The 25476-nt window shown below is 36.0% G+C and overlaps 1 protein-coding gene across 2 annotated transcripts in view; it reads left to right on the top strand.

Moving 5' to 3' along the window:
* Mlh1 (DNA mismatch repair ATPase Mlh1) overlaps positions 1-25476 on the top strand; it is a 426615-nt gene that overhangs the window by 127559 nt on the left and 273580 nt on the right. For both annotated transcript variants that reach the window (XM_090408883.1, XM_090408882.1), the window contains exons 4-5: positions 10044-10216; positions 21649-21721. In XM_090408883.1, coding sequence (XP_090265009.1) covers positions 10044-10216; positions 21649-21721 — 246 coding nt within the window. The remainder of the gene's footprint in view (positions 1-10043; positions 10217-21648; positions 21722-25476) is intronic.

The following is a 25476-nucleotide window of genomic DNA, read 5'->3' as shown; positions in this document are numbered from 1 at the left end:
TAAAGGAACTAGAGAAGGACTCTTCAACATTAGAACTATTATAGAAAGATATCTGGAGAAGCAGAAAGAAGTCTACTTATGTTTTATTGACTACACAAAGGCCTTTGACAATATACAACATGAACAACTAATCAAATGCATCAGAAATTTAGGAGTAGATGGTAAGGATACCAGATTACTGATAAATCTATATTGGGAGCAAACTGCCTCAATAAAAATATCAGGAGAAATCACAGAGGAATTCCCAGTAAAGAAGGGTGTCAGACAAGGCTGTGTTCTTTCTCCTATATTATTTAACCTCTATACTGAAAATATCTTCCAGCAATTAGAAGAATTTAAAGGAGTCAGCATAGGAGGCAGGGATATAAACAACTTAAAATATGCAGATGACAGTACTGCTAGCTGAAAATAAAAAAGATCTTCAAAACCTACTAGAAGAGAGACTGAAGCTAATTGAAAAATATGGACTTAATTTCAACTTCAAAAAAACCAAAACCATCCTGGTAACAAGAGAAAATAAAAAATAAAATAAAAATCAGCTAACTCCTTTTTATTCCTGTATATGGGGAGTAGGCGAGGCCGTTTAGCCCTATTTAACTATAAAAAGAAAAATTACCCGATATAAATATTAAGATCGGAGGAAATACTTTAGATCAAGTCGAGAGTTATATATATTTGGGTCAACTAATTACAGTGAATGGAAAGTGTGATAAGGAAATATTAAGAAGAATAGAAATTGCTAGATCAACCTTCATTAGCATGAAAAACATTCTGACCTCAAGGGAAATTCACACGAAAACAAGAATTAGGCTGTCCAAATATTATGTATGGTCAACACTGCTATATGGAGCAGAAACCTGGACAATATCAAAATACTGTGAAAATAAACTAAAAGCCTTTGAGATGTGGATCTTCAGAAGAATTTTTAGAGTTCCATGGACTGCCAAAAAAACAATTTAGAAATATTAGAGATGATTGGAGAAGGTAGGAATCTGTTGAAAACCATTAAGAAAAGGAAAACCAGCTACCTTGGTCACATACTAAGGCATGAATCTCTACAAAAAACACTTAAAACAAAGAGCCAAGTTTGATACCTTGGATGGGAAATATTAAAGGCTGGACCTTTTTGTCCTATGAAGAATGTAAAAGAGATGCACGAAACCATACATGGTGGAAGCCCATGGTAGTCAACCTCCTGGAAGGAGATGACATCTGACAAGACAAGACTTGAAAGAGGTTGAGAAAGATTGTGGAAGAAAAACTTGGAGAAAAACAAGCTGGGTTCAGGCCAAATAGAAGTTGCCAAGCTCAAATTTTCACTTTATCACAAGTAGTTGAGAAATCATGACAAGGATCTGTACTTTAGTTTTGCAAATCTGGAAAAGGCATACAGTACTCAGGGAAAAGCTTTTCAAAACATTACAGTTATATGGGGCAAATGGAACATTATACAGAGCAATACATAGTCTATATTTTAGTTGTAAGTCATAGAATTGAAGGAAATACAGGAAGATGGTTTGAGTTAAAATCAGGGGTGAAACAAGGATATACATTATCTTTACTCTTATTCATCATCTATATGGATTGCATTATGAAAGAAAGCGGCATTATGATATTAAAATCCAAGGTATCAAACTTGGCTCTTTGCTTTATGCAGATGATATTGTACTCCTAAACACACCCGGTGCAAGTCTCCAAGGTTCTCTAAGCATAACAGCTGTAACAAATTTGGCATGAAGATCAGCAATAAAAAGACCAAACTTCAGGTGCATTCTCAATGGAGAACCTATAGAACAAATAAATATTTCAACAATTTAGGCACAAATTTTAGTGAAGATGGCAAATTGAATTTGGAAATAGAGAAGCAAACACCTGTCCTTTGACTTTAAATCCTTGCATAATCTAGCATTTTTTTTTTTTTTTAAATCCAGTCTCATCCACATTAAAACCCTGTCATAGTAGACAATCTCCATTTCTGATGATTTCTACCAGTCTTTTGGAACAATAGCTTAGCTCCTACTGTTGTGTCTGCACTAGCAACCAAACCAGTCTGTAGCTTGCAGTGAATGCATCACCAGCAAATTCTCACAATGTTTATGCTTTTGTTTTTCAAAAAGATTCAAATCTTTTTTCTTGTATAAGCATAAGACTTATCGGCATTTGTTTTTGTTGTTTTTAATGCCTTCAAAATCACCGATAATTTTTCCATTTGTTTTGTTATTATTCTTCTTTTCTTGGGTATGATTATAGATGGAATTGCAATGCGTTTTGCATTCTGCGTAATCTAACCTTTATCATTTATAATGTTGAAGGAAATTGAAACTGGAGAGAGAGACAGAGGGAGAGTGTGTGTTAAGTGTTTTAAAAGTGTCTGTTAGATGATGAGAACGCAACAAATACCGACAATAAGATGGAAAATGATGTTGGTAATGTTGAACGTGTGACTGTGGAAATAGAGGAGAATGAAATGGATATCAATAAAGAACTAGCATGCTTAAATATTATCCTTCATAGGACAAAGCACGAAATTGAAAAACTGCAGAAGCGGAAAGAGTTAAGCAGGGCTAAAAAATGAAAGATGCAGGTGATCCGAAAGAATAATAAAGACTGACTGAACAAACAAGAAAAACAAGTTAAGGAGAAAATTATGTAAAATTATGTATGGAGATTCAATAATCAGAGGAGTACTTAATGAAAGTATGACAAAATTGTGTTTCCTGGGAGCAAAAATTCACGATATTAGCCACGCCATCCAGATGCAAAAAAGGTAAGGCAAAGGAAATGATTATTTTGGTTGGTACAAATGATTTGAGAGGCTAGAAGTATTCTATGAGATGTAAAGTAGTTGTTAGAAGAGACAAAACTGAAGAGCGAGGAGGTGAAGATTATAAGTCTCCTACCATGCTATGATAGAGGCGAACTGAGGAGGAGGGCATTGATAGCCAATGAGTCTATACGTAGATTGTGAAAAAGGAATGATAGTATTTGTGGATCTGTAGTCTCTGTTTGACAAAAGGATTTGTACAATGCTGATGGACTGCATCTGAATGGTTTTGGTGTTTGGTGTCTGGAGAGAGCTTTGTTCACTGAGCATGCTGACGTGCAAATTCAGGAAGCTTGAGCCATTAGGGTGGAAGCAAGTGCATTTGTGTGAAGGCACCCATGAATTGAGTGAGTGTGAGAATGACCAATTGAGGAATCTAGTCTCTCAAGCAAAATTATTGAATAGAGTAGTCAATTCAGAAAGTAAAGGTGGGTGTGGAGACTAAAGGGATGCTGCAGTTTTTATATACTAATGCAAGAAGTATCAGGAACAAGAGGTAGGAGTTTTTGGCATTGGTTAGGGCAACCTCGCCAAAAGTTCTAGGCATTAGTGAGACTTGGCTAATAGCAGATGATGTAGTTACAGGGATTGAATGTGAACAGTTGAGTATTTTGAGGGAAGATAGTGTAAATATCATAAAATAAAAGATATTTTTATTTTTCACTTAGTTAATATTTATTATTATTGTTTATAATATCGTAGTTGCTTGAGGCAGTTCAATTTCAATTTCTAATTCATTCACAATTCTCGCTGTTATTCTTAATCCTTTAGTCTATAATCTTTGTTTTACTCCCCCCCCCCGCCTCAAGGCCATAAGTATGCTATTGCACGTGCTCGAAGTGTAGACTTAGGAAAAGCTTCTGGCTGGAACCAATTCCTTAATCTACCTTGCTCTATTTCTCTATTATTGATCCTTAAAAATTTTTTTTTCCGATTAAGGATCTCGCCATTAAGGATCTCATAAAAGAATTATTTTTCTTTCTCTTACATACAAGAGAAACATTCAACTAAGCACAAAAATAACTCTTATATTAACTCTATCTCAAGCAACTCCTAATTTTTTTTTTTCTCAGTCAGTTGTGGCTATTACTATTCTTAGGTCACACAGGTTCGATATTTTTATGAGACAGTGCATTGGCAAAACAAAATAGTACTTTGTATGCGAATAGATAACAGAACCAACATTTGTCGTTCGAACTTCACAATCTAGGATATTACATAAAACATTCTACTTACAATCTTGCCAGTTCATTATACAGTCCTAGATCCTAAAGGCTTATGGGCGCGTTCTGCTTCTTCCCAAAAAAATTTCCGATCTAGCACTAAGTTACGGCAGCGATAATTCAGCACATACGTAGATCATTGGAGAATCATACGGTAGGACATCTTGAAAAGACTTTCTCTGTTGCTATTGAACATCCCATCTTCGTTGGAACTGCTTGCTCGCAGGAACATGACTCTCCCCATCCTTGGAAAGGCCTGACACACGAATAAAACTTCAAAACAAAAGCCTCTTTGGCCCCCCCCCCCACTCAATCTCTGCCCTTTATATCACTCTCCAGACCTTGGCCCTTCTTCAAATTAAGTCTCCCGGATTTACTGGAGGGGTTTTCCGTCATCCACGCTATCGATGGATTTTGGGGAAAACTCATAATCCGGTGACCTTCGCGATTGTCACTAGCCTTAGGTCTGTTTGCATAATAATCCTGTCTGAGCTTAATTTTTGTTACAATTCTGGTGGTTCTTATTTAAATATTCTAACAATTTGATACCAGATTTAGTACAGTAAAGTGAGTTATACATTCTTTTAATTATAAGTATTTTATGTAAATTTAATTACCCATGTAAAATCGACATATAAACAAATATTTCTATTTTTTTTTCTATACGAGATTTTATAGTAGGATGGGGGAGAGGAGACTGCTGATGATAACAGATGAATTTCAACCAATTGTTGAATAGGAGACAGGCAGGAGGGTGGCTGTTCATTTGAAGCAATCTGGTGTGAGATTAAGACCAGTAAGACAAAATATACAGTTGGTTGTTGTTATAGGCCAGGAAGTTCCACAGATGATCTGGAAGACATGCATCAGCAAATTAGTAAAATGAGTACAGGTCAGTGGCGGTTCATCCATAAGGGCTGCATTGAATGCAACTCCAGTGTTGAGTATAGTAGCAGTACTACTTGCTAGTATACTTACCGCTGGAGGTGCATTCAATGTATCCCTGCAGCCCTTATGGATGAGCCGCCACTGATACAGGGGTCAAGTGATTATTATGGGGAACTTCAACTATGGAGATATAGACTGGAAGGAAAAAAGATCACATGGCAGAAAGGAAATAGAATTTAGGGATATAGAAGTTAGTTTTCCTCTTTACAATGCATTGATATGCTGCACTTGGCTGCTGCATGCAGATTTGGTCTCCTGGGTTCTAGATATAAAGAAATTTTGGAAAGGCTGCCAAGAAGAGTTACAAAGATAATATCGGGATTATGGAATGTAGATTACGAGGATAGATTGAGAGAATGTGGGCTGCCGACACGGGTAGGCAGAAGAAAGAGGGTTTGATATGATAGGTCTACAGCTTTTTTGAGAGGTTGTTATAGGACAGGAGTGGGGAACCCCTCGCCTGCGAGTCTATTTCAATTTGTCCCTTTGCTGATGTACTTTTATGTACATGTAAATAAAATTTTATAATAATTTAAATTTATTATAATTGAATTTATTTAAATTTAAATAATTAAATATACAAAATCAAAAATAACTATATTGCATAAAATATGATCGTCATACGTCTGGCAACCACGAAATCGAGGCCAGCCATTAAAATAAAAAGAAATCAGGAACATTTCTCGCGGGCAAAGTTCAGACTTTCTCTGATTGGTTGCTTCCCAATTACCGCCATGACATTTTCCTGCGTGTCCTAACATATTGGCTTTTGACTTTGTTTTTCTCATGCAGTACTGCGAGTGCCTAGTAATTAACCAGTTGACAACTTTATTCAGTCTATTTTTTTAAATGACAAGTTGTAGTGAAAATCGTAAAAGAAGTGGTGAATGTGCTCTGTTTTGTGAAAAATGGACAGAACTATGCTTAAAATAAAATAAATATCATTTTTTAAATAAAATAAATATAGCCTTTGCTTGATTGTTATAATTATATGTCTACATTGTAATTTATTTATATACATTGTAATTAAAAGATACCATATCAGATGAGAATGTTGCACATTTAGTTATTATATATTGCACACTACATACACTATATATATGAGTTAAAATTTGCCGATCGTCTGCAGAAGTTTTTAAATGAGCAATTTTTGCCCTTAATACTAAAAAAGGTTCTCCACCCCTGTTATAGGATATTGGTTGATAAAATTTTTCATTATATGGAAGATGGAGAGAGGACAAGAGGGCATCTGTGGAAGTTAAGAAAGGAGTAAGAGCTAGATTTTTCTCTCACAGAGCTGTGAGTGAGTGGAACAGTTACCTGTTGAAGTTGTGAGTGAATCTAGTTTGAATGAGTTTAAGAAAAGTATATGGCAGTTGGGTGAGTGATGTATAGAATCCCTTAATGAGTTGGAGGTCTAATAATAATAATACTGGACAGATGTCAAACCTGAATAAATAAAATAATAGCTGAAGAACAGCATGGATCAGAAGTAGAAGAAAGCACAAGCAGTTATTATTATTACTATTACATCATACTTCCAAGGAGTTTAAGGACTTATTGTGGGAGGGCATTCTACTCCACTCTGCCTACAAACACCTCACTGTCTCCATTATTACTTTATTCGACACAGCTATCACCAACACCATCAAACACAATGCAGTATTAAACCTCAGAATGATATGTGAAAGATAATTGCTGTACAAAAACATAATTACCATTCTTCATAGATTTTAAAAAAAAGTATTTGATGCTGTCTCTCATGATAAACTTATAGAAAATGTTGGTCCAAAAAGATTTAACATTAATAAAAAAAAACACATACTGGAATCAACAATCGGCAATAATAATAAATGGTATGCTTTAACAATGGATAGACAAAAAAAAAGGGGGGGGGGAGCCTGACAGGGATGTATATTATTACCATTATTGTTTGGGATTTTCTTGCATAGGATCATGCAAGAAATTGAAACACATAGAGGCACTCCATAGAACAAGAAGATATTTATATATCTGTGAGATCTAATCACTGAAGATGGAAAATGTGAACAACAAATCAAATACAATTTTTATACATTATTTTTTATACAATATTTTTATTTTTCAACATATCTCCTTAAGACCAATACATTTATTTCAGCGATGCTCCAGCACCATTATCCTGTCCCTATAGTGGTTCTCAGTAAGATCTGCAAAATACCCCTCTTCAGCTGAAATCACCTCTTGATTCAAAGAAAAACGCTTACCAGCGAGGAAGAGTTTTAGTTTTGGGAAAAGATAGAAGTCAGAGGGAGCAAAATCTGGGGAATAGGATGAATGTTCCAACAATTCATAGTGTAGATCCCTTAATTTTCCCATTGCCAAAACACCTTTGTGGACAGGTGCATTGTCCTGATGAAAGATTTTTTTCTTCTGCAAACCAGGTCTTTTATCACGAATTTTTTCGTCTAGTCTAGTTAAAAGATCAGAATAATATTCTGCTGTTATTGTTTTACCCTTTTCAAGATAATTAATAAACAAAATGCTTTTAGCTTCCCAAAACACCCACTGATGGAACCGACTTTGTTTTCTTCAGCGCTGAACAACCTGCTTCTGCCCACTGTTTTGACTACTTGTGAATCCAAGTCTCATCCATAGCAATAAATCAACACTCAAAATCAGTTTTATTCTTGTTAAAACGCTCCAAGCACTGTTCAGAGATTTTCATGCAAGCACATTTTTGATCTGCTGTGAGAAACGTGGCACCCATCTTGCACAAAGCTTTTTCATTTGCAATTCTTCATGCAAAATATATCCTACATGTTCTTTTGAAATGCCTATAGTCTCAGCAATTTCATGCACTTTGACTCGCCGATCATCCAATACCATATCGTGCACTCGATCAACAATTTCTGGTGTTGTTACACTTTTTTGGATGTCCTTCACATGGATCATCTTCAAGGCTGGTACAGCCACATGTAAACTCGGCAGCCCATTTCTTAATTGTCAAAAATGAAGGAGAAGAGTGCCCATAAACTTTTATGAACTTCAAATGAATTTCTTTTGGAGTTAAACCTTCTTTTACAAAGAATTTTATAATCGCACAATACTCAGTTTTATCCATTTCAAGAGATACAGACAACACTTTTGCTTCAGACAGCTGTATAAAACAAACTACTTGATAGAATGACTTGCAATTTTATATGGATGCCAATGACAGCTGTACCAACTTAGAAAAAAAAAACGTGCTGATAGTGTTGCCATCTATGATTGAGGCCGAGAACTTTTCAGACCACCTTCCTATAATCTACCGAAATGTATACCTCAGAAATATGGACAGTGGAAAAAGACTTATGATTCAGGAGATGTGGTTACTAAGAAAAATAATGTGGACTAGCTGGATAGAAAAGCTAAAAGTAAGCGCTCTTGAAAGAGCAAACTGAAAAAGAAGATTATGAATGAGTTCAGGAAAAGGAAAATGAAATTCTTATCTCATGCTATAAGAGGAGGAGGAGGAGGATTGAATAATATGATCATTACAGAAAACTAGAGGGAGAAGCAATCAAGATATCATTATATGAAACACATAGAACCCTGGACAGATAATAGTACTATCCAGATTTTTAGAGATGCACAAAATAGGAATGACTGGAAAACTGTACCTACCAACTTCTGGAATGAAGATACTTGAAAGAATGAGTGGGGAAAGCATCCAGAATTATCAGCTAATGCCTTTTTATTCCTGTATAGGAGTAGGCGAGGCTGTTTAGCCCTATCTAACTTTTGGAGACTGAGTGGGCAGTTCAATCTCCACTAGCAGCCAATCAGAGATAGCTGGCCCAAGGCTATCACTAATTAAGTGGCACGCAGTGAAGAGACACGGTTCAACAAGTGCTGCCATCTCGTAGTCCCTAACCCAATATATTTAATGTCTGAAATAATGTGGGTTCTACTGTTGATTTTCTTGAGTTTACGGGACAAAAAACCCGAGTTTCCAGGAGAAAAAACGCGCTTGCCCGTGCCAGAGATCGACTAACTCGGGAACTGATTGAAAAAAGGCTTAGAAAAATTTCCTCTAGTTGACAACTAGATTCGAAACAAAGTCTTCCTTCGTGCGGTCAAGTGCCGTTGTGTGCAAATGCCACATCCACTGAGCTACACAGGCTTCAGAATTATCATCAAAATTAATTTTTTTCTGTACTGCATGTTGTCTGTCTTTTATATTCATTGATAACTTGAAATATATGTAAAACATAATTAATAAGTAACATAAAATGGATTTAACTTACATATATATTTTTTATCAGTATAACATTTTTACATTTTGCATCTTCAGTATGACTTTCTAATTAAACAACAAGAACAGAAACTGGTATATTCAACAGTGACACACACAAACTCCCATTTGCATGATGCAGATGTCATAGTCTAATTATATTAAGGTTCTAGTAAAAATATCTTTACCAAGATTTAATAATAAATAAATATATAATTTAAGTTAATTCTGGAATTTGTGAAGAACTCTTTCTCATAAGAGGGATAATTTCAGTCAATTGTTTTTATTTAGATTTGGTCGATGTAGCAAGTAAGCAAGTTAAATCAGTGATAAAGATTCTTTCAACATAATTGAAAGAATCTTTATCACTGATTTATCTCAACATTGTTGCCATTTGTACTCTTACATACTGAATATGATCACTGAAAAGTGCCCAGAGCAGAGAACTAATCTCTAGTCATAATATCATATGGGGATTATAGTGATATTACTGATGTTGTCAGAATACAGTTCCTGATTTGTGGTGTTTCATGATAAGGAGTGCTAGAAATTGTTCCAGTATGAGTTTTGAATGTGTGCGGTTGAGGATTGAGAGAGAATGAGACCGGTTTTGATTTGTTTATATATATATATATATATATATATATATATATTTTTTTTTTTTTTTTCTGGGGAGGGGGACACATCTGAGTTGAGTTCATATTCATTTGGTTGCATTCATGTTCTTTCTTTCTGAATGTTTAAATTATTTTGCTTTATGTAAAATGTATTTAAAATATGCTTTGCATTACAGAAAGAAGATCTGGAAATTATATGTGAACGATTTACTACCAGTAAACTTCAAAAATTTGAAGATTTGAGTTCAATTTCAACATATGGTTTTCGAGGAGAAGCACTGGCCAGTATCAGTCATGTTGCTCATGTCACTATAACAACAAAAACTGCAAGTTCAAAATGTGGTTATAGGTAAAATAAATAAATGAACACTAAAGTATTATAAAAAATAATCTACAATGAAGTTGCATTTAAATAACTAAAATTTTGATTTTCTGGTATTCTAGCAGTAATGCAGTTTCATTATTGCTCTGTAAATTGTTCTATTTGCCCCATACAGTTGTAGTGTTTTGAAAAGTTTTCTCTGGGATACTTGTTTTATGCCTTTTCCAGATCTACAACACTTAAATACAGCTCCTTCTCATGTTTCCATGATTTCTGAACTGTTTGTAGTAAAGTGAAAATCTGATCTTGACAACCTCTATTTGGTCTGAATCCAGCTTGTTTTTCTCCAAGTTTCTCTTCCACAATCTTTCTCAATCTCTTTCAAGTATCTTTGCATAAATCTTATCTGGAACACTTTATAAAGAAATTCTTCTGTAATTCTCACATTCCACTTTATTTAATTTTTTTATAGATGGGAACTATTAGAACTCTACTCCAATCATCTGGAATTCAACTTTCTAACCAGGCCTTCTGAATTATGCAGTGTAGCCACTCCAAAACTTTTATACTTCCATACTTAAGCATTTCTAGTCAAATATCATCTACTTCAACTGCCTTTCTGCAGTTCAAGTTTTTGATTAATTTTTCTACTTCAAGTATTGATATGCACTCCTCTTCACATTCGTTTTGAAATATTCTAGTATGGTTCTGTCATTACAGTCATCCCTCGACTTACGTCCGGGTTCCGTTCCATCCTACAGGACGTAAGTCGAATTGGACATAAGTCAATACATTAAATCAACAGAGTTATAGGGGTTAGGGACTTAACCGTAATAAGTATACTGTCATTTTAATTTTTAAACCTTATTATAAAACTGTACTGTGTGTTACTGCCACTATAAAACAGGAGAATAATCACTCAAATCTTCCTCCACAATCACGTCTTCATTACCTTCCCTGTGTGAACAATCAGGCTGTGGCTCTTCTGGTGTAACCTTTGGTTTTTTGATGAAAATGTCCAATGCGCTTTGCTTATTGCTATTCTTCTTTTCATCATAAATTTGTTCATAGCAAGCAAACGCATCATGTACTTTTGTTTCTATTAAGTAGTGTTCATCATTGGGTCCATGTCTTCAGCCATTTTGAGAACGTCACTAACTGCAAAGACCATTTCTGCAAGACCCTTCACTGTAAATTGTTGAACTACCTCTTCCTGTTTTTCTTTTCCCTCTTCTGCAACAGTTGTTCCTCTAGTTGGACCAATTCTTCGTTGGTCAACTATTCAGGGGAACTTTCTATGAGTTGAATTATTTTGTCATCATTCACTTCGAGATTCAGATTGTTTGCTAGGCCCACTATTACAAACTTCCAAAATCATGCACAAACCTTTTTAATGTCTTTTTCCATATGCCACTCATACATTGAGAATTCACTTCGTCCCAAGCCACAGCAATATTTTTAATAGCATGATAAATATTGAATGTTTCCCAGAATTGCATGAGAGTCTGGTTATTTACTTCAGTAGCAGAAATGGCTTGTGAAAAAGTTCTCCATAGATAATAAGCCTTAAATACTGCAAGAACTCCCTGATCCATAGGTTGGATCAATGAGGTAGTGTTTGGAGGGAGAAACATGACCTTGAACTTGGTGAAGATCAAGTTCAAGGTCATGTTTCTGCTATAAGACGGATGACCTGGAGCATTATCTAGAATTAATAAAATTTTAAATTTGACATTTTCTTTCACACAATAGCTTTTTATTTCACTTGCATAACAGTTGATTAAGGCATCTTCAAAAAATTTTTGAGTCATCATCCATGACTTATTGCTCTCCTAATGTTTTTGAAGATTCATGGATTCTCACTGTGTCACATCACAAATGATTTCAGTTTATATCCAGCCAAAATCATCCTTTGAAAGCTTTGAAACTAGGTATAGATTTTAGCTTTTTGTGGATGAATGTCTGCTTGGGCATTTTTCAGACTCTCATCCATTTAATATGGATGAGATATCCGAAACGAGGACATCTCATCCATATTAAATATTTGCTGTGGCAAATACTTTTCCTCTGTAATAATTTTATCCAATTTTTCCACAAACTCCTTGGCAGCCTTCTTACCACTTGTAGATTCCCATACATTTTCACATTATGCAGCGCAAAACGTTGCTCGAATCTCATGAACCAACCAGAAGAAGCATTGAATTCGTAGTCATAATTGGGTTCTGCTTTCTCCTTCAACATGTTGAAGAGACTTAGTGCCTTGATGGTTATGGTCACAGTGCTAAGGGATATGCACTTTTGGTTCAGGTCCTCTATCCATGATGCAAGTAGCTTTTCCATATCACCGATGATCTTGTTGTTGCTTCGTTACTGTTGTCGATTTAATGGAAGCAGATTCCCTCACAGCCTCTATGATTTTATCCTTATTTTTCAAAATGGTTTTCACTGTAGAATGAGACCATCCGAAGTCATATGCGATCACATTGACAGGCTTACCATCTTCATGTTGCTTTATAACTTGCAACTTCGTTTCAAGAACAATTGCTCGCCTCTTTTTCTGTGATTCTTCACTAGATTTTTTGATTGGGCATGTAGGGGCCATGTTGCAGAAAACATCGCGATAAATTTAACGATAAACACACAAATAACCTATATCTTAAACACAAAATCAACAGAGGAACTATTGAAGACACGTGCCGACTGTCGAAGGAGGTTGCTGCTGAAAGTGCTCTTGCCACTGTGCAAGGTTTACATTATGCTCGCTTGTGTCTTGTTTGAAAGTATAGCCAAAAATGTTATTTATTCCCTTATTTCCAGAATTACGGACGTATCTTCAAAAGGACGTAACTCAAATGGACGTAAGTCGAGGGATGACTGTACTTGTTTAGTTTAACAGTCTTTCAAAGTAACTACTCCACACATCTAGGATATCCTTATCTACAGTTTTCATGTCACCTTTATCATCTTTGATTCCTTTTACAGAACTCTTTCCTCCATTTCAAAGCTTTTTCATTTGCCTCCAGAACATGCCTGGCCTGGTTGGCTGAGTGGTTAGCATATCTGCTCTCCAGCCAAAAGGCTGCAGGTTCAAATCCTGCTGTAGGCATGGATGTTTGTGATTGTCTTTGAAAATACTAGTGGTGGTGGTGGGCAGTGGATGGCATTGGTGTAGAAGATGATGGTAGTTGCAGTTCGTTGTAGTTGTTGTTGACCGAGAGTTGCAGAGTAGGTGCCCTCCTTTGATGAGTCTTTGGACTCCCTGGAGATCTCATGTAATAACAATAATAAAAACTTTTTGCCACCTTCACTGATATTCATTTTCTATATTCTTACCCAAGTCTTCTCATTACTTTTCTTTAGATACTTTTGCACATAGCTTAGCCCTCTTACATTTTTCTCTGTATTCTTTTAGGGCATCTACGAACTTATTTGCTACGAACTTTTGGTATGCTTTCTTCTTTTCCAGGACTGCTTATTTAATTTTTTGTGTCCAGTATCGTGTTCTTATTTTTTATCCTTGCAGACAACTTCACTTCCCTAGCTGAATCAGTCAATGTCTTTTTCAGAGTTTTTTGCCACTTAGACTCCAAGGTTTGGTTCTTGTTTTCAAAATACAGTGGTGCCTCGTACTTCTAACGCTTCTAACTTTGAACATTCCAGAGTTGAAATGCTTGAGAACACAAGAAATGATTCGCAGTTTGAACTATAGTCCAGGAACTCAGAGTCATATTGCATTAGACAGTTTCGGCACGCCATTGGGCATGCTTTTCCCCCCACTAAATTCCCTCACTCACTTCTCCATGCCTGCGCAGTATGTCTGTCTCAGTTCGCTGTGCATTGTCCCTTACACGATACTTTTGTGTAGAGAATTTTTAACTGTTTTTGGCATTTTTTTATTGCCCATGGCATCCAAGAATATAGAAAGAACAAAACCTTAAAGAAAAGTTGTAGTGTCGACAATTGAGATGAAAAAAGAAATTGTCATGAAACACGAAAGCGATACACGTTTGATGGATTTGGCGGCGTTGTTTAAAATATCAGTCAACGATAAGTAGCATTCTTAAGAATAAGGAAGCAATAAAAGCAGCAAATGTGGCTAAAGGTGTGACAACATTGACCTCCAGGAGATCACATGCTATTGAAGAGATGGAAAAACTCCTTTTAGTGTGGATAAACAAGAAGCGATTACGTGGTGACGTTATTACTGAGAGAATTATTTGTGAGAAAGCCAAATATCTGCATAGTGAACTCAAGAAACGCACACCTGAGACCAGTACTGAAAATGGGGAGTTTAAAGGAAGTAGAGACTGGTTCGATAAATTCAAAAAACGAAAACTGGGATCCGTAGTGTTGTCACGCACAGAGAGGTTGTGAATGCTGATATAGAAGTGGACGAATTTTTAAAAACCTTTAAGGAGTATGTGGATAGTGAGGGTTTTGTATCTCAACAGGTTTTTAATTGTGATGAAACAGGTCTTTTTTTGGAAAAAAATGCCCAAAAGGACCTATATCACAAAAGAAGAAAAACGGCATCGGGATATAAACCCATGAAAGATAGAATTACTTTGCTGCTTTGTGGTAATGCTAGTGGAGACTGTAAGTAAAGCCTTTGCTCATTTACCATTCTGAAAATCCACGTGTTTTTAAAAAGAACAATGTTATAAAGAGCAAGTTCGGTGTTATGTGGAGGGCCAACACGAAAGCGTGGGTTACCAAAGAGTTTTTCACTGAGTGGATTTATCATGAATTTGCTCTCACTGTAAAAGCTTATCTACCATTAAAAATTTAATGGTAGAAAAAAATATACCATTAAAAGCTCTTCTAGTGATGGACAATGCTCCTGCTCATCTCCCAAATTTAGAGGAGGATTTAGTTGGTGAATTCAGTTTCATCAAGATAAAGTTTTTGTGCCCAGTTCCACTTCTATCATACAACCCATGGACCAGCAAGTGATTTCAAACTTCAAAAAAAACTGTATATCAAGGCTATGTTTCAAAAGTGCTTTGAAATAACCAATGCCACAGAACTGACTCTTAAAGAATTTTTTAAAGAGCATTACATCATTCGTCATTGCTTAAGGATTGTCAATAAGGCATGGAAAGAAGTTTCTATTAAAACAATAATTTCTGCTTGGAAAAAACTCTGGCCAGATTGTATTTCAGTCAGTGAAGTAGTAAGCTGTGAAGAAGAGTCTGTTGTAAATGAAATTGTGTCTTTGGGTAAAGCTAGGGGATTAGAGGTGAGTGATCAGGATGTAGAGGAGTTGATAGATGATCATCAAACCGAGCTCAGCACAAAAGAACTTCAACATCTTCAAAATCAACAACAAAAAGAAGTGGAAAAAGAAATTTTTATGGAAGAGAAGGATGCCAAAGGATGCATTTCCAATGCTGACCTTCAAGAATTGTTCTCTGTTTGGGTTAGAACACAAGCTATTATATAAAAATGGCACCCTAATAAGACAGTAGTGACCAGGAATATCAACTTATTCAATGTGATCGGTTATTTTAAAAATATCAAAGAAAATCATCAGTGCCAAACAACATTAGATAGATTCTTCTCTGCAGAAAAAAGAGAACTTGAATCAGCATTCTCAACTCCAGCTAAGAAGCAGAAAGAAGACGCTTAAAAACGGGAGCATTATTTTTGTCTTTGTGATTTTTATATTAAAAAAAAATATTCTTCACTGTTATTTTTGTGTTGTAATAATTAAAATTAATAAAATAAATATAAGATTTTAATTTTTTCTAAATTATTAACATTAAAAAACCTGAAATAGATAAAATTAAAAAAAATTATTTAAATTTTTTGGATACGGGAATGGATTATTTTGCTTTCCATTATTTCTTATGTAAAATCTTGATTCGGACTTCGAACGATTCATAGTTCGAGCGGGTTTCTGGAACGAATTAAATACGAACTATGTGGCACTACTGTACTTCAAATTTTCTTCAATAATGTTTGTATAATCAAGTCTACTGTTTACCTGTAAAAGCTGCTCAACTTGAATTCTTTTTAAAACTATTCTTTTCAATGTAACATTCATTTTTATTCTGCTTAGCATTTAACAACAATGATGCAGTCAATGAGTCTTTTACTTCTTGTGTCTTCTCTCCATGAACTTGTGCACATCTTTATGTTGAAACATGGCGTTAGTAATGACTAGTTTATGTCCTGAGCAAATATTTACCATTATTATTAACTTTGACCTTTTCTCTAAATTTTCCCAAAACATTCCTGTATGCTTGATGGGATTCATTTCCTACTCTGCTGTTTAGATCTCCCACAAGAATCAATCACTTTTTCCATTTTCTTTGTCAGCTGCTTGTACTAATGATTAGAAAAATACTTCTGCTTCTTCCTTAGAAGAACTTTCTGTGGGATCATAGGCAGAAATAAGTGTCATTGTCTATTTCTCCATTTTGAAGTGTGCTCACATCACTCTACTTGAAATTGCCTTCCAATCAAGAAGTTTATTGTCATGTTTGGTGTTGAATTTTATTGCTACTCCTTCCTTTCCCTGATCATTATTGCCTGAATATAACATCTTATATTTATATTTAGTAAGATCTCACCTGTTTTTGTCTTCTTTGTCTCAGTGATGCCAATTACATCCACGTGGTACTTTTCCAATTCTTCTGCAAGTTTGAACTCCTTTCTTTGGTTCCTATCTTCTGACATTGGGTTTCTTTTTCTTCTTCTAGATTCTATATTTATATTTAGAGATCTACATCCTATATTTATATTTAGTAAGATCTCACCTGTTTTTGTCTTCTTTGTCTCAGTGATGCCAATTATATCCACGTGGTACTTTTCCAATTCTTCTGCAAGTTTGAACTCCTTTCTTTGGTTCCTATCTTCTGACATTGGGATTCTTTTTCTTCTTCTAGATGTTAAGTTGGAGCTTGTTCCATTAGCTGACTTTTCACTGTTCAGTCTGGTTCCCTGATGAAAACAGCCATGCCTTGTTTAACTGGTTGATTCTCCATTTGGCATGCAATCTCATCATGTTATACCATCATATGCGTTGGTGGTTTAAGCCAATAGAGAGTGCAATTTAGTCAGCTAAGTTCTAAAGTGCCATCCCATCCTCGTTCGTTCAGTAATGGAAGGTCTCCTCCCAGTTACCTGGAAAAAAAAAAATGTAAGGAAATTAAACAGCATCTACTCATATTTTTATGCAATTAGAGAAAAGTGGAAGAATGGTGATTGATTCCAGTTTCGTGGAGCAGCACCAAAACAAATATCTATTAAAAAGGCATGACTCAGAAACAGTGTCTATGATTGACATTTGAGAGAGGCATTTGTGAAGGAGATTATCCTCTTATGCTAACATAGGATTCTTAGTGAGGTTTTTGGTATTTTGAGGCTGGGTGGATTTGTGATTTTTTAATGTTGGGAGTTGATTGATGAAAAGTAGGGTTTAGTATTTAATACTTTTTTTATCCACGAATACTTTTTTTTTTTTTTTTTTTTGATTACATGACAGTGTTGCCTTGAAGACATTCGGTGTTGGAGCACTCGCATCTACTGTGGCAGTGCATTCCATTCATTAATCCACCTGCCAAGCAAAAAATTTCCTTTTCACTCTCTTACTCACACGAGGTTTTGTACAGTTTCCGTGGATGACATCTTCTTACATCACCTGTTATCCTATGTAACAATACCCCCTTATCTATTTACTAGGCTCTTTTCACCAACTTATACATCTCAGTCATGTCACTCATCCTTCTGTCTATCAAGCTCTGAACACTAAACAAGGCAGGGCCTCAGAATAAGTTTCTCTAAACTTGTGTTCATATATTTTATTGTTTAAGAGTGTTTTCCTGCCAAAATGGCCAATAAATGAAATCACATTACAACAGTGAGTTCTAAGGATCTGAATATTTCTGCACAGCCTTTAATCACCTAGAACAAGTCAGTTTATGTGCTCAATTAAATATCAGTCACATGCTGGTGCTTCCTATGCCTATCATGAAAAGCAGAGATGGTGACAACCAAGTCCAACGACAGTAGTGCACTTTAGGTCTCACCCACACAGCACTGTCAAACACTGATAAACCCAATGATGATACAAAGCACCAAGTTTGCAAACTGCCTTCAGTAAATCAGCTTATGAATTTGGTCAAATGCATTGAAAGCTTTGAACAGCACCTTAATGCTATAGATGTTAAGATTAAAACACTTAAGGAATTGAACAACGTAGTTAAGAATATAAATTAAATTAAACTTTAATAAATATTTCCTATATTTCGGCAACGTCACGTTGCTCTTCTAAAGGAACTTACAAAAAAAGCAAGTGCACGTAGGCACTACAACACAGTAACTGGGAATGAAGTGATGAAGCTATTGTTCTCCTAAAAGTCCTGATGGTGCCCTTTAGCGGGCTAAGTAGGTGTTCTTGGCTGTTTGGCTGAAGGTCTGCTGATGTAAGACTCCCAAATTTGGGGCAGTCGCATACAACCAAATTTGTTGAGGTTTGGAGAATTTCTTAAAGAATTTCTTCAATTTCTAAAGGAACTTACAAAAAAAGCAAGTGCACATAGGTACTACAACAACTTTGCTTCAGTTTGCTACAGTAATACACTGATACACTGATACACTGTAGCAAATACAAATTCGAAAGACTATTTATGGATCCAGCCTCAGCCCTAAGAAATTCTCCAAACCTCAACAAATTTGGTTGTATGCGACTACCCCAAATTTGGGAGGCTTACATCAGCAGACCTTCAGCCCAACGGCCAAGAACACCTACTTGCCCGTTAGAGGGCACCATCAGGACTTTTAGCAGAACAATAGCTTCATTACTTCATTCCCAGTTACTGTGTTGTAGTGCCTACGTGCACTTGCTTTTTTTGTAAGTTCCTTTAGAAGATGGCAGCATGACGTTGCCGAAATATCGGAAATATTTATTAAAGTTTAACTTAATTTATATTCTTAACTACGTTGTTCAATTCCTTAAGTGTTTTAATAATGCATAACCAACGTATAAGCCTGTCTATGAGAATCGATGTTAAGAGTGTTAACTTTCTCTTGCAAAATCAGAACACTGGAAGTTAAGCTCAAATTGCTCAATAATCAGCTTAGCAATTCAGTGTCTCCTCCCTTGACAACACTAACAAACTCTATGACTTCATCGTGTCAATGACACATGACCCGATTGAGGCCAAAAACAAGAAATTCAATGCTGTCATTGTGATCTTTTCAACGGAAACTGGTGAATTGCAAAAGGATCATATCACTAGCGGGAGAACGCAACTTCGATGCTAGAAATATCATCAGGTGCCATCATTTCAGAACCACAAATACAAGAAAGGATGTAACGAACTTCCTACACTTTGCAAAACATTGAGAAGCACATCCAAACTAATAACAGAAATTAACAAGTTCAAAGATGCTTGACCCCAATCACACATATGAGTTCAGCTTGTAGTAATCTGACCTAACTTTTGCTCATAGAGAACAAGGATGTGAATTGTGAAAACAGCTAGAAGAAAAATGCCAAAATGGAGACAACAGATCAACTACAAACAAGCAAAGTTGGTGCAAAAAGCAAGTGACACTATTAGCCACTATGGAAACCAATATGGCAGGCACTGCATAGGAAATAGGCATGATCCTTTCATATTCATTTCACCAACATCCACAGCCTCATCTCTAACCTTGATAGTGTTCACTACCATCTCCAGTCTACCAAACTCCACCTACTTGTCCTGGCAGAAACTGAATCGCACCCCCTCCCCCTCTCCACCATGTACTGTTCATCTCAGTTTTACGCACTCTTTGACTCCTTTCCACCCAGGGATGGCATTTGTGCAAAAATCTGCTCTGATTTCTCTAGGATTTCTCTTTCTCTCAAGGCTCTGTTTTTTTTCTCTCTTCACTTCACAACAGCTTTTAACCTTATACAAATCACAAATCTGTCTATCTATTGAAAAATACTGCTGTCACATGGGGGGAAACCTCTAATAGCTCCCTAAAAATACCTGATTCAGTATAGAAGAGGACAATTAGAGAGTACCAACCTAGAGTCACCTGACTTTGATCTTCTTTGGTTGAAAATCTCTTTGCCCCACTTAGTCAAATTCGTTTTCTGTCTCTATCATTCATCAGTGCCACCAACTACTCTGAGTTCTTCAACTTCCTCTCATTTAACATTGATCTTCAGTCCTGCTTTCCTAACAGCAAAATCATCCTCCTACGAGATTTTAATTTCACACTAACTCTCTTTCTCCTATAGTTGCACAGATCAAGCAGGAAGAGATGCTGAGACATTTGCCATTACTAACAACTTCATATAAATTGTTCACATGCCTACCAGAATACCAGATAACCCTAACTACTCCCCTCAACACCATAGATTTCTTCCTCACTAGTAGCCCTTCCATGCACTGCAAATGTAGTGAGTCCCCTAGGTAATTCAGACCATAGTCTGAATTACTAGTGCTTGTCAACTCCTCCCATGGAACACAGTTGTAGAAGTGTAGTCTGGCGTTATGCCAAGTGGGATGACCTCTGTGATATCTCTGCCTCACTACCATGTTTGGACTATTGTTTTTGGCTTTCCAGCCCAAACATATGCACCAAATGTATTGCTGAAGTAATCCTTACTGATATGGAAACATACATTCCTCACCTAAGCCTTGGTAAAGGTGTACCAATGCTGTACAAGAAAAAAAAAAAAATCAAGCATACCACAACTGACTTTCATCAAGAACTCCACCTTGATCTCTGTTTGAAGTTATATTGATCTCAAAAAAGAATGGAGAGAGAGACCATTTAAACACACTTTTAAGTGAAAATAATAAAATAAGTCTTTGTGGTGAGGAGCATTTGAATCAATTTCCATGGGACAAAAAGAAATCAGTCAAAAATACCAAGCACAGTATACAAGATTGTCGAAATCAGTTCTAAACTATGAATTGGTAAGCTATGTTAGAAAGAATTTTGATCGACACCTGGGTTAGGAAACTGGGAAGGGAACAAATGGCATCAGTGGTTGAAGCATATGAAAAACAATGATCAGAAAAAGAAAAAAAAAAGTAAGTAGAGCTAATCTATGATGGTATCACCACTTAAATAGAATGGGAGATGAAAGGTTAGTTGAACAAGGGCTTGAAGAAAAAAAAATGAAGAATGGAACATAGGAGGAGGAGGTGGCTCAAAATATAAGTGGAATATTACATTAGAAGATCTTTAGAAGATAGTAAATAATCTCTAATCAAATTAGAGACCTTCTAATAATAGACCAGTTTAGATGAAAATTGTTATTAGGAAAAAGTAATGAAACAAAATGATAAAAAATAAGCACAGTTCATTAGGTAAATTTATGTAGATTGCAAGTCAAATGCATCAGTTGTATGATAACAGCTAGCTTTAGTTTTAGTTCTTTATATAGATAACCTTTATTACTTGTTTTGATCACTATTTGTTTATTATTTATTTTTGTTTCTTTTAAGAGCGAGCTATTGTGATGGTAAACTGAAAAGCCCAATTAAACCATGTGCTGGCAATAATGGAACCCAGATTGTGGTATGCTCTGCTTTATAGTTTATATACACTATCATGTATAATTTTTACAAGTTTTTAAATAGATGAGGTTTAACATATTAACATTTAATAGGAAAAGCATATTTTATCTGGAGCTAATCACTATATATCACATAATTTACTTGTTTAACCATTTTATTATTATTATTTGACACCTCTGGGGAGTCCAAGGACTCATCGAGCGAGGGCACCTGCTCTACAACTCTGTCTCCACCATTCAATCACTAACTGACTGCAACTATACCAATGCCATCTACTGCTGACACCACTGGTATTTCCACAGACAATTACAAATATCCATGCCCACGGCAGAATTCAAACCTGCAGCCTTTTGGCTACAGAGCGGATATGCTATCCACTCGGCCAACCAGGCTGGCATGGTTAATGTTTAATGTACTTGCTAACTGTTGGTTTTAAGACCTTGACTCCTAAAAAAGTTTAGGATTTTTAGTAATGAAATTTAGAAGTCTAAATATTATTCGATTTTAAGTCTCTCTCACACACACACACACTCAACAATTGATGATAGTGTATTGTTAATCAAGTAGATCAAGTGTGCCAGTTATGTTATGCCTCACTTCGGTTTATATCCAACTTTTTAGTTATAGTCAGTCGTGGAGAGTAAGATTACAATATTTATCATCATCATCATCAAATTTCTGACATGTGCCCTTAAGGGGTGTACAGGATATGATAGTACTTCATGAAAAATTTACCTCATTACTAACTTCCTATCTACAATTTTCCTCCAAATCAGTCTGTTACTTGTCAAGACTCCAACATCATTATCAGATCTTATATTTCTGTTGCCTGAAGCACTTTGTACTGTATCAATCCACCTATATCTTGGTCTTCCTCTGGGTCGTTTTGCTGCCAACCTGGCAGAGAACACTTGTTTTGCTAATCTTTCCTCGCCCATTCTGTTTAAGTGACCATACCACTTGAGATTAGCTCTGCTAACGCATTCCTGGATGCTGACAATGTCAAGTTCTTTCCTAATATCCTCGTTTTTAATATGATATTGCCATTGATGCCATCTGTTCACGCCTATAATCTTTCTCAGGACTCTCATATCTGTGGTCTCTAGTCTTTGATCAAGTGTTTTACTTCTGACCCAGCTCTCAGATCCATAAATTAAAACTGGTTTGAACACTGTCTTGTATACAGCTAATTTAGTGTTCCGACTAATATTAATCAGCTAAAAGGCTGCAGGTTCGAATCCCGCCATAGGCATGGATGTTTGTGATTGTCTGTGAAAATATTAGTGGTAATAGTGGACAGTAGATGGTGTTGGTGTAGATGATGAGGTTCTCTGTAGTTGGTGGATACGGAGAGTTCTAGAGCAGATGCCCTCCCTCGATGAGTCTTTGAACTCCTTGGAGGTGTCCCGTAATAATAATAATAAGAAGAAAGTTTTAAAATGAATCAAAGTTGAGCAGCTCTTTCAGAGATGAAATTTGATTTCAAACCCAGAAGAAAACAGATTGATTCAGTCATAGAGGCATATGGTGAGATAATCTGCAAGGACAGAAAAATTACACTTCATGGTGGACTCAGGAAGTTAGAGGTAGTTAAGGGAAAGAAGAAAGCATATAACTTCCTGGCAAGTAAATCAGCTTATACTCTTAGAGAGTACAGAAAAATGTAAGAAAATATAAATGTGAAAAGATAAAGTTAAGATGAGGAGGCACAATTATAAAATGATGTTTTATTTGGTTCGTGACTTAAAGCACAAGTTTAAGCCCAAATTGAATGTCCTCGAAGACAAGAATGGGGCATTATTAACAGAAGAATTGGAAATCAAAAACAGATGGAAAGAATACTGTCTTTCTATCTGTTTTTGACTTTCCTGATGAGGATCCCTCTCACCAAGAAAATTCCAGTTTGGAACCTCCTCCACTCAGGTATGAAGTTGAAAGAGCCATTAAGCAGCTTAACAGCAATAAGACCCCAGGTGAAGATGGGATCCCAGTAAAGTTAAGGCCACAGAGGATGGAGGGATAAGAGTGTTTCGTAGATTGGTTACAAGGATATGGGAGACAGGATCATGGCTTAGAGACTGGAAATAGTTGGTTTTCATACCAATAGATAAGAAGGGAGATAAAGACTTGCAAGAATTATAGAACTGTTAGTTTAATATCTCATGCTAAATAGGATTGAGGCCAAAGTTGAGGCAGAGATGCTCAAGGAACAAGCAGGTTTTAGGAAAGGCAAGGACACCAGAGATTAGATCCTTTGCCTTAGACAGATCATAGAAAAATATAAAGAATTCAGACTCTCTTGGGTAATGTGTTTCTTAGACTACTCTAAAGCTTTTCACTGTGTTCAGTATGTGAAAGATATGGGAAGTAATGAAAGGAATGGGTTTTCCTCAACACGCTGTCAGGTTGATAGCCACCTTGTACAGGGCTCAAGAAGCCACGGTAAGAACAGGTGTTGGATTGAAAAGGAGTTAGGCAAGGATATTTACTTTCTCTTCACTTGTTTAGTATATATGTGTGAAGGACATCATACATGAAGCATTGGATAAGCTCTAGACAGGAATTAGGATAGGAGGTAAATTGATCAGGAATCAGGAGTACTGTATCATCAGGTATGCTGATGATACAGTACTCCTTTGTAATGATAAGGAAGAACTAGGACAAATTCTTGATGAAGTTAACAATATCATTATTAACAGAGGACTTCAACTCAATCCTAGCAAGACAAAGATTATGGTTCTCAAAGGAATACAAACAGGGAAGCTCTTGAGAAACAAGTGTACCTTAATGGAGAAAGAATTTAGGAAGTCAGCAAGTTTGAGTACCTGGGATCCATTATTAATGTGAAGAATTGCTGTTCAGAAGACATCTGAAAAAGATTAGGAATGGCTAAAACAATGCTCAGAGACTAGTCTAAATCTGGAAGGATGGATCTATCTCCATGTTGAGGATTTTGGATGTAGTTGTTTTTCCAACAACAACTTATGAGTCAGATAAAAAAACAAGGATAGCTGCTTTTGAGATGTGGTGTTACGGAAGACTGTTGAAGATATTATATACTGAAAGATGTACAAATGAATGGGTGTTAGAAAAGTTCAGTAGAACTTTAAGGCTGCTTAAGGATATTGACAGAAGAAAGTTAAAATATTTTAGACACAGTGAAAGGATGGAAGGAGGACTTCTCAGAACAGTAATAGAAGGTAAAGTTCATTGAAAAAGAGGAAAGGGTAGACTGTCAATGAAATGAATGGATGGATGGTATGTGTGTGTGTGTGTGTGTGTGTGGAGTGACTGATCTTCACAGAATTGAAGCATCCAGAAAAACATATAAGACTATGTGGCGAGGCCTTGTGTGTCACATCACTGAGCTTTGGAGTGACCATATGGCATCTGTGGATGCCCATTGAACATATGGATGGATTGTAATATAATCTGGAGGATATTGAAAAAGCTCAGAAATGGAGGAAAGAGTACTGTAAAAGGAATCAGAAATGATAAAGGTGACATAAAAACTGAATACAAGAATATCCTAGATATTTGGAGTAATTATTTTGAAAGACAACGAAACAAGCAGTGACAGAACAATAGTAGAAAGGTTTCAAGAGGAATGCCAACAGGAGTACATATCAACATTTCAGATAGGAAGTCCATCAAAAATTTGAAACGTGGAACAGTAGATGATATTCAACCAGAAATGATAAAATATGGAGGTGTAAAAGTTTTGCAGTGGCTACACTGCATAATTCAGAAGGCCTG

This window comes from Typopeltis vanoorti, chromosome 19 (genome assembly GCF_054136105.1).
Source record: "Typopeltis vanoorti isolate ZY-2024b chromosome 19, IOZ_Tvanoo_1.0, whole genome shotgun sequence".
NCBI classification, from domain to species: Eukaryota; Metazoa; Arthropoda; class Arachnida; order Uropygi; family Thelyphonidae; genus Typopeltis; species Typopeltis vanoorti.
Note: the sequence above shows the minus strand (reverse complement) of the source record. Positions and strands in the feature narration are given on the sequence as shown.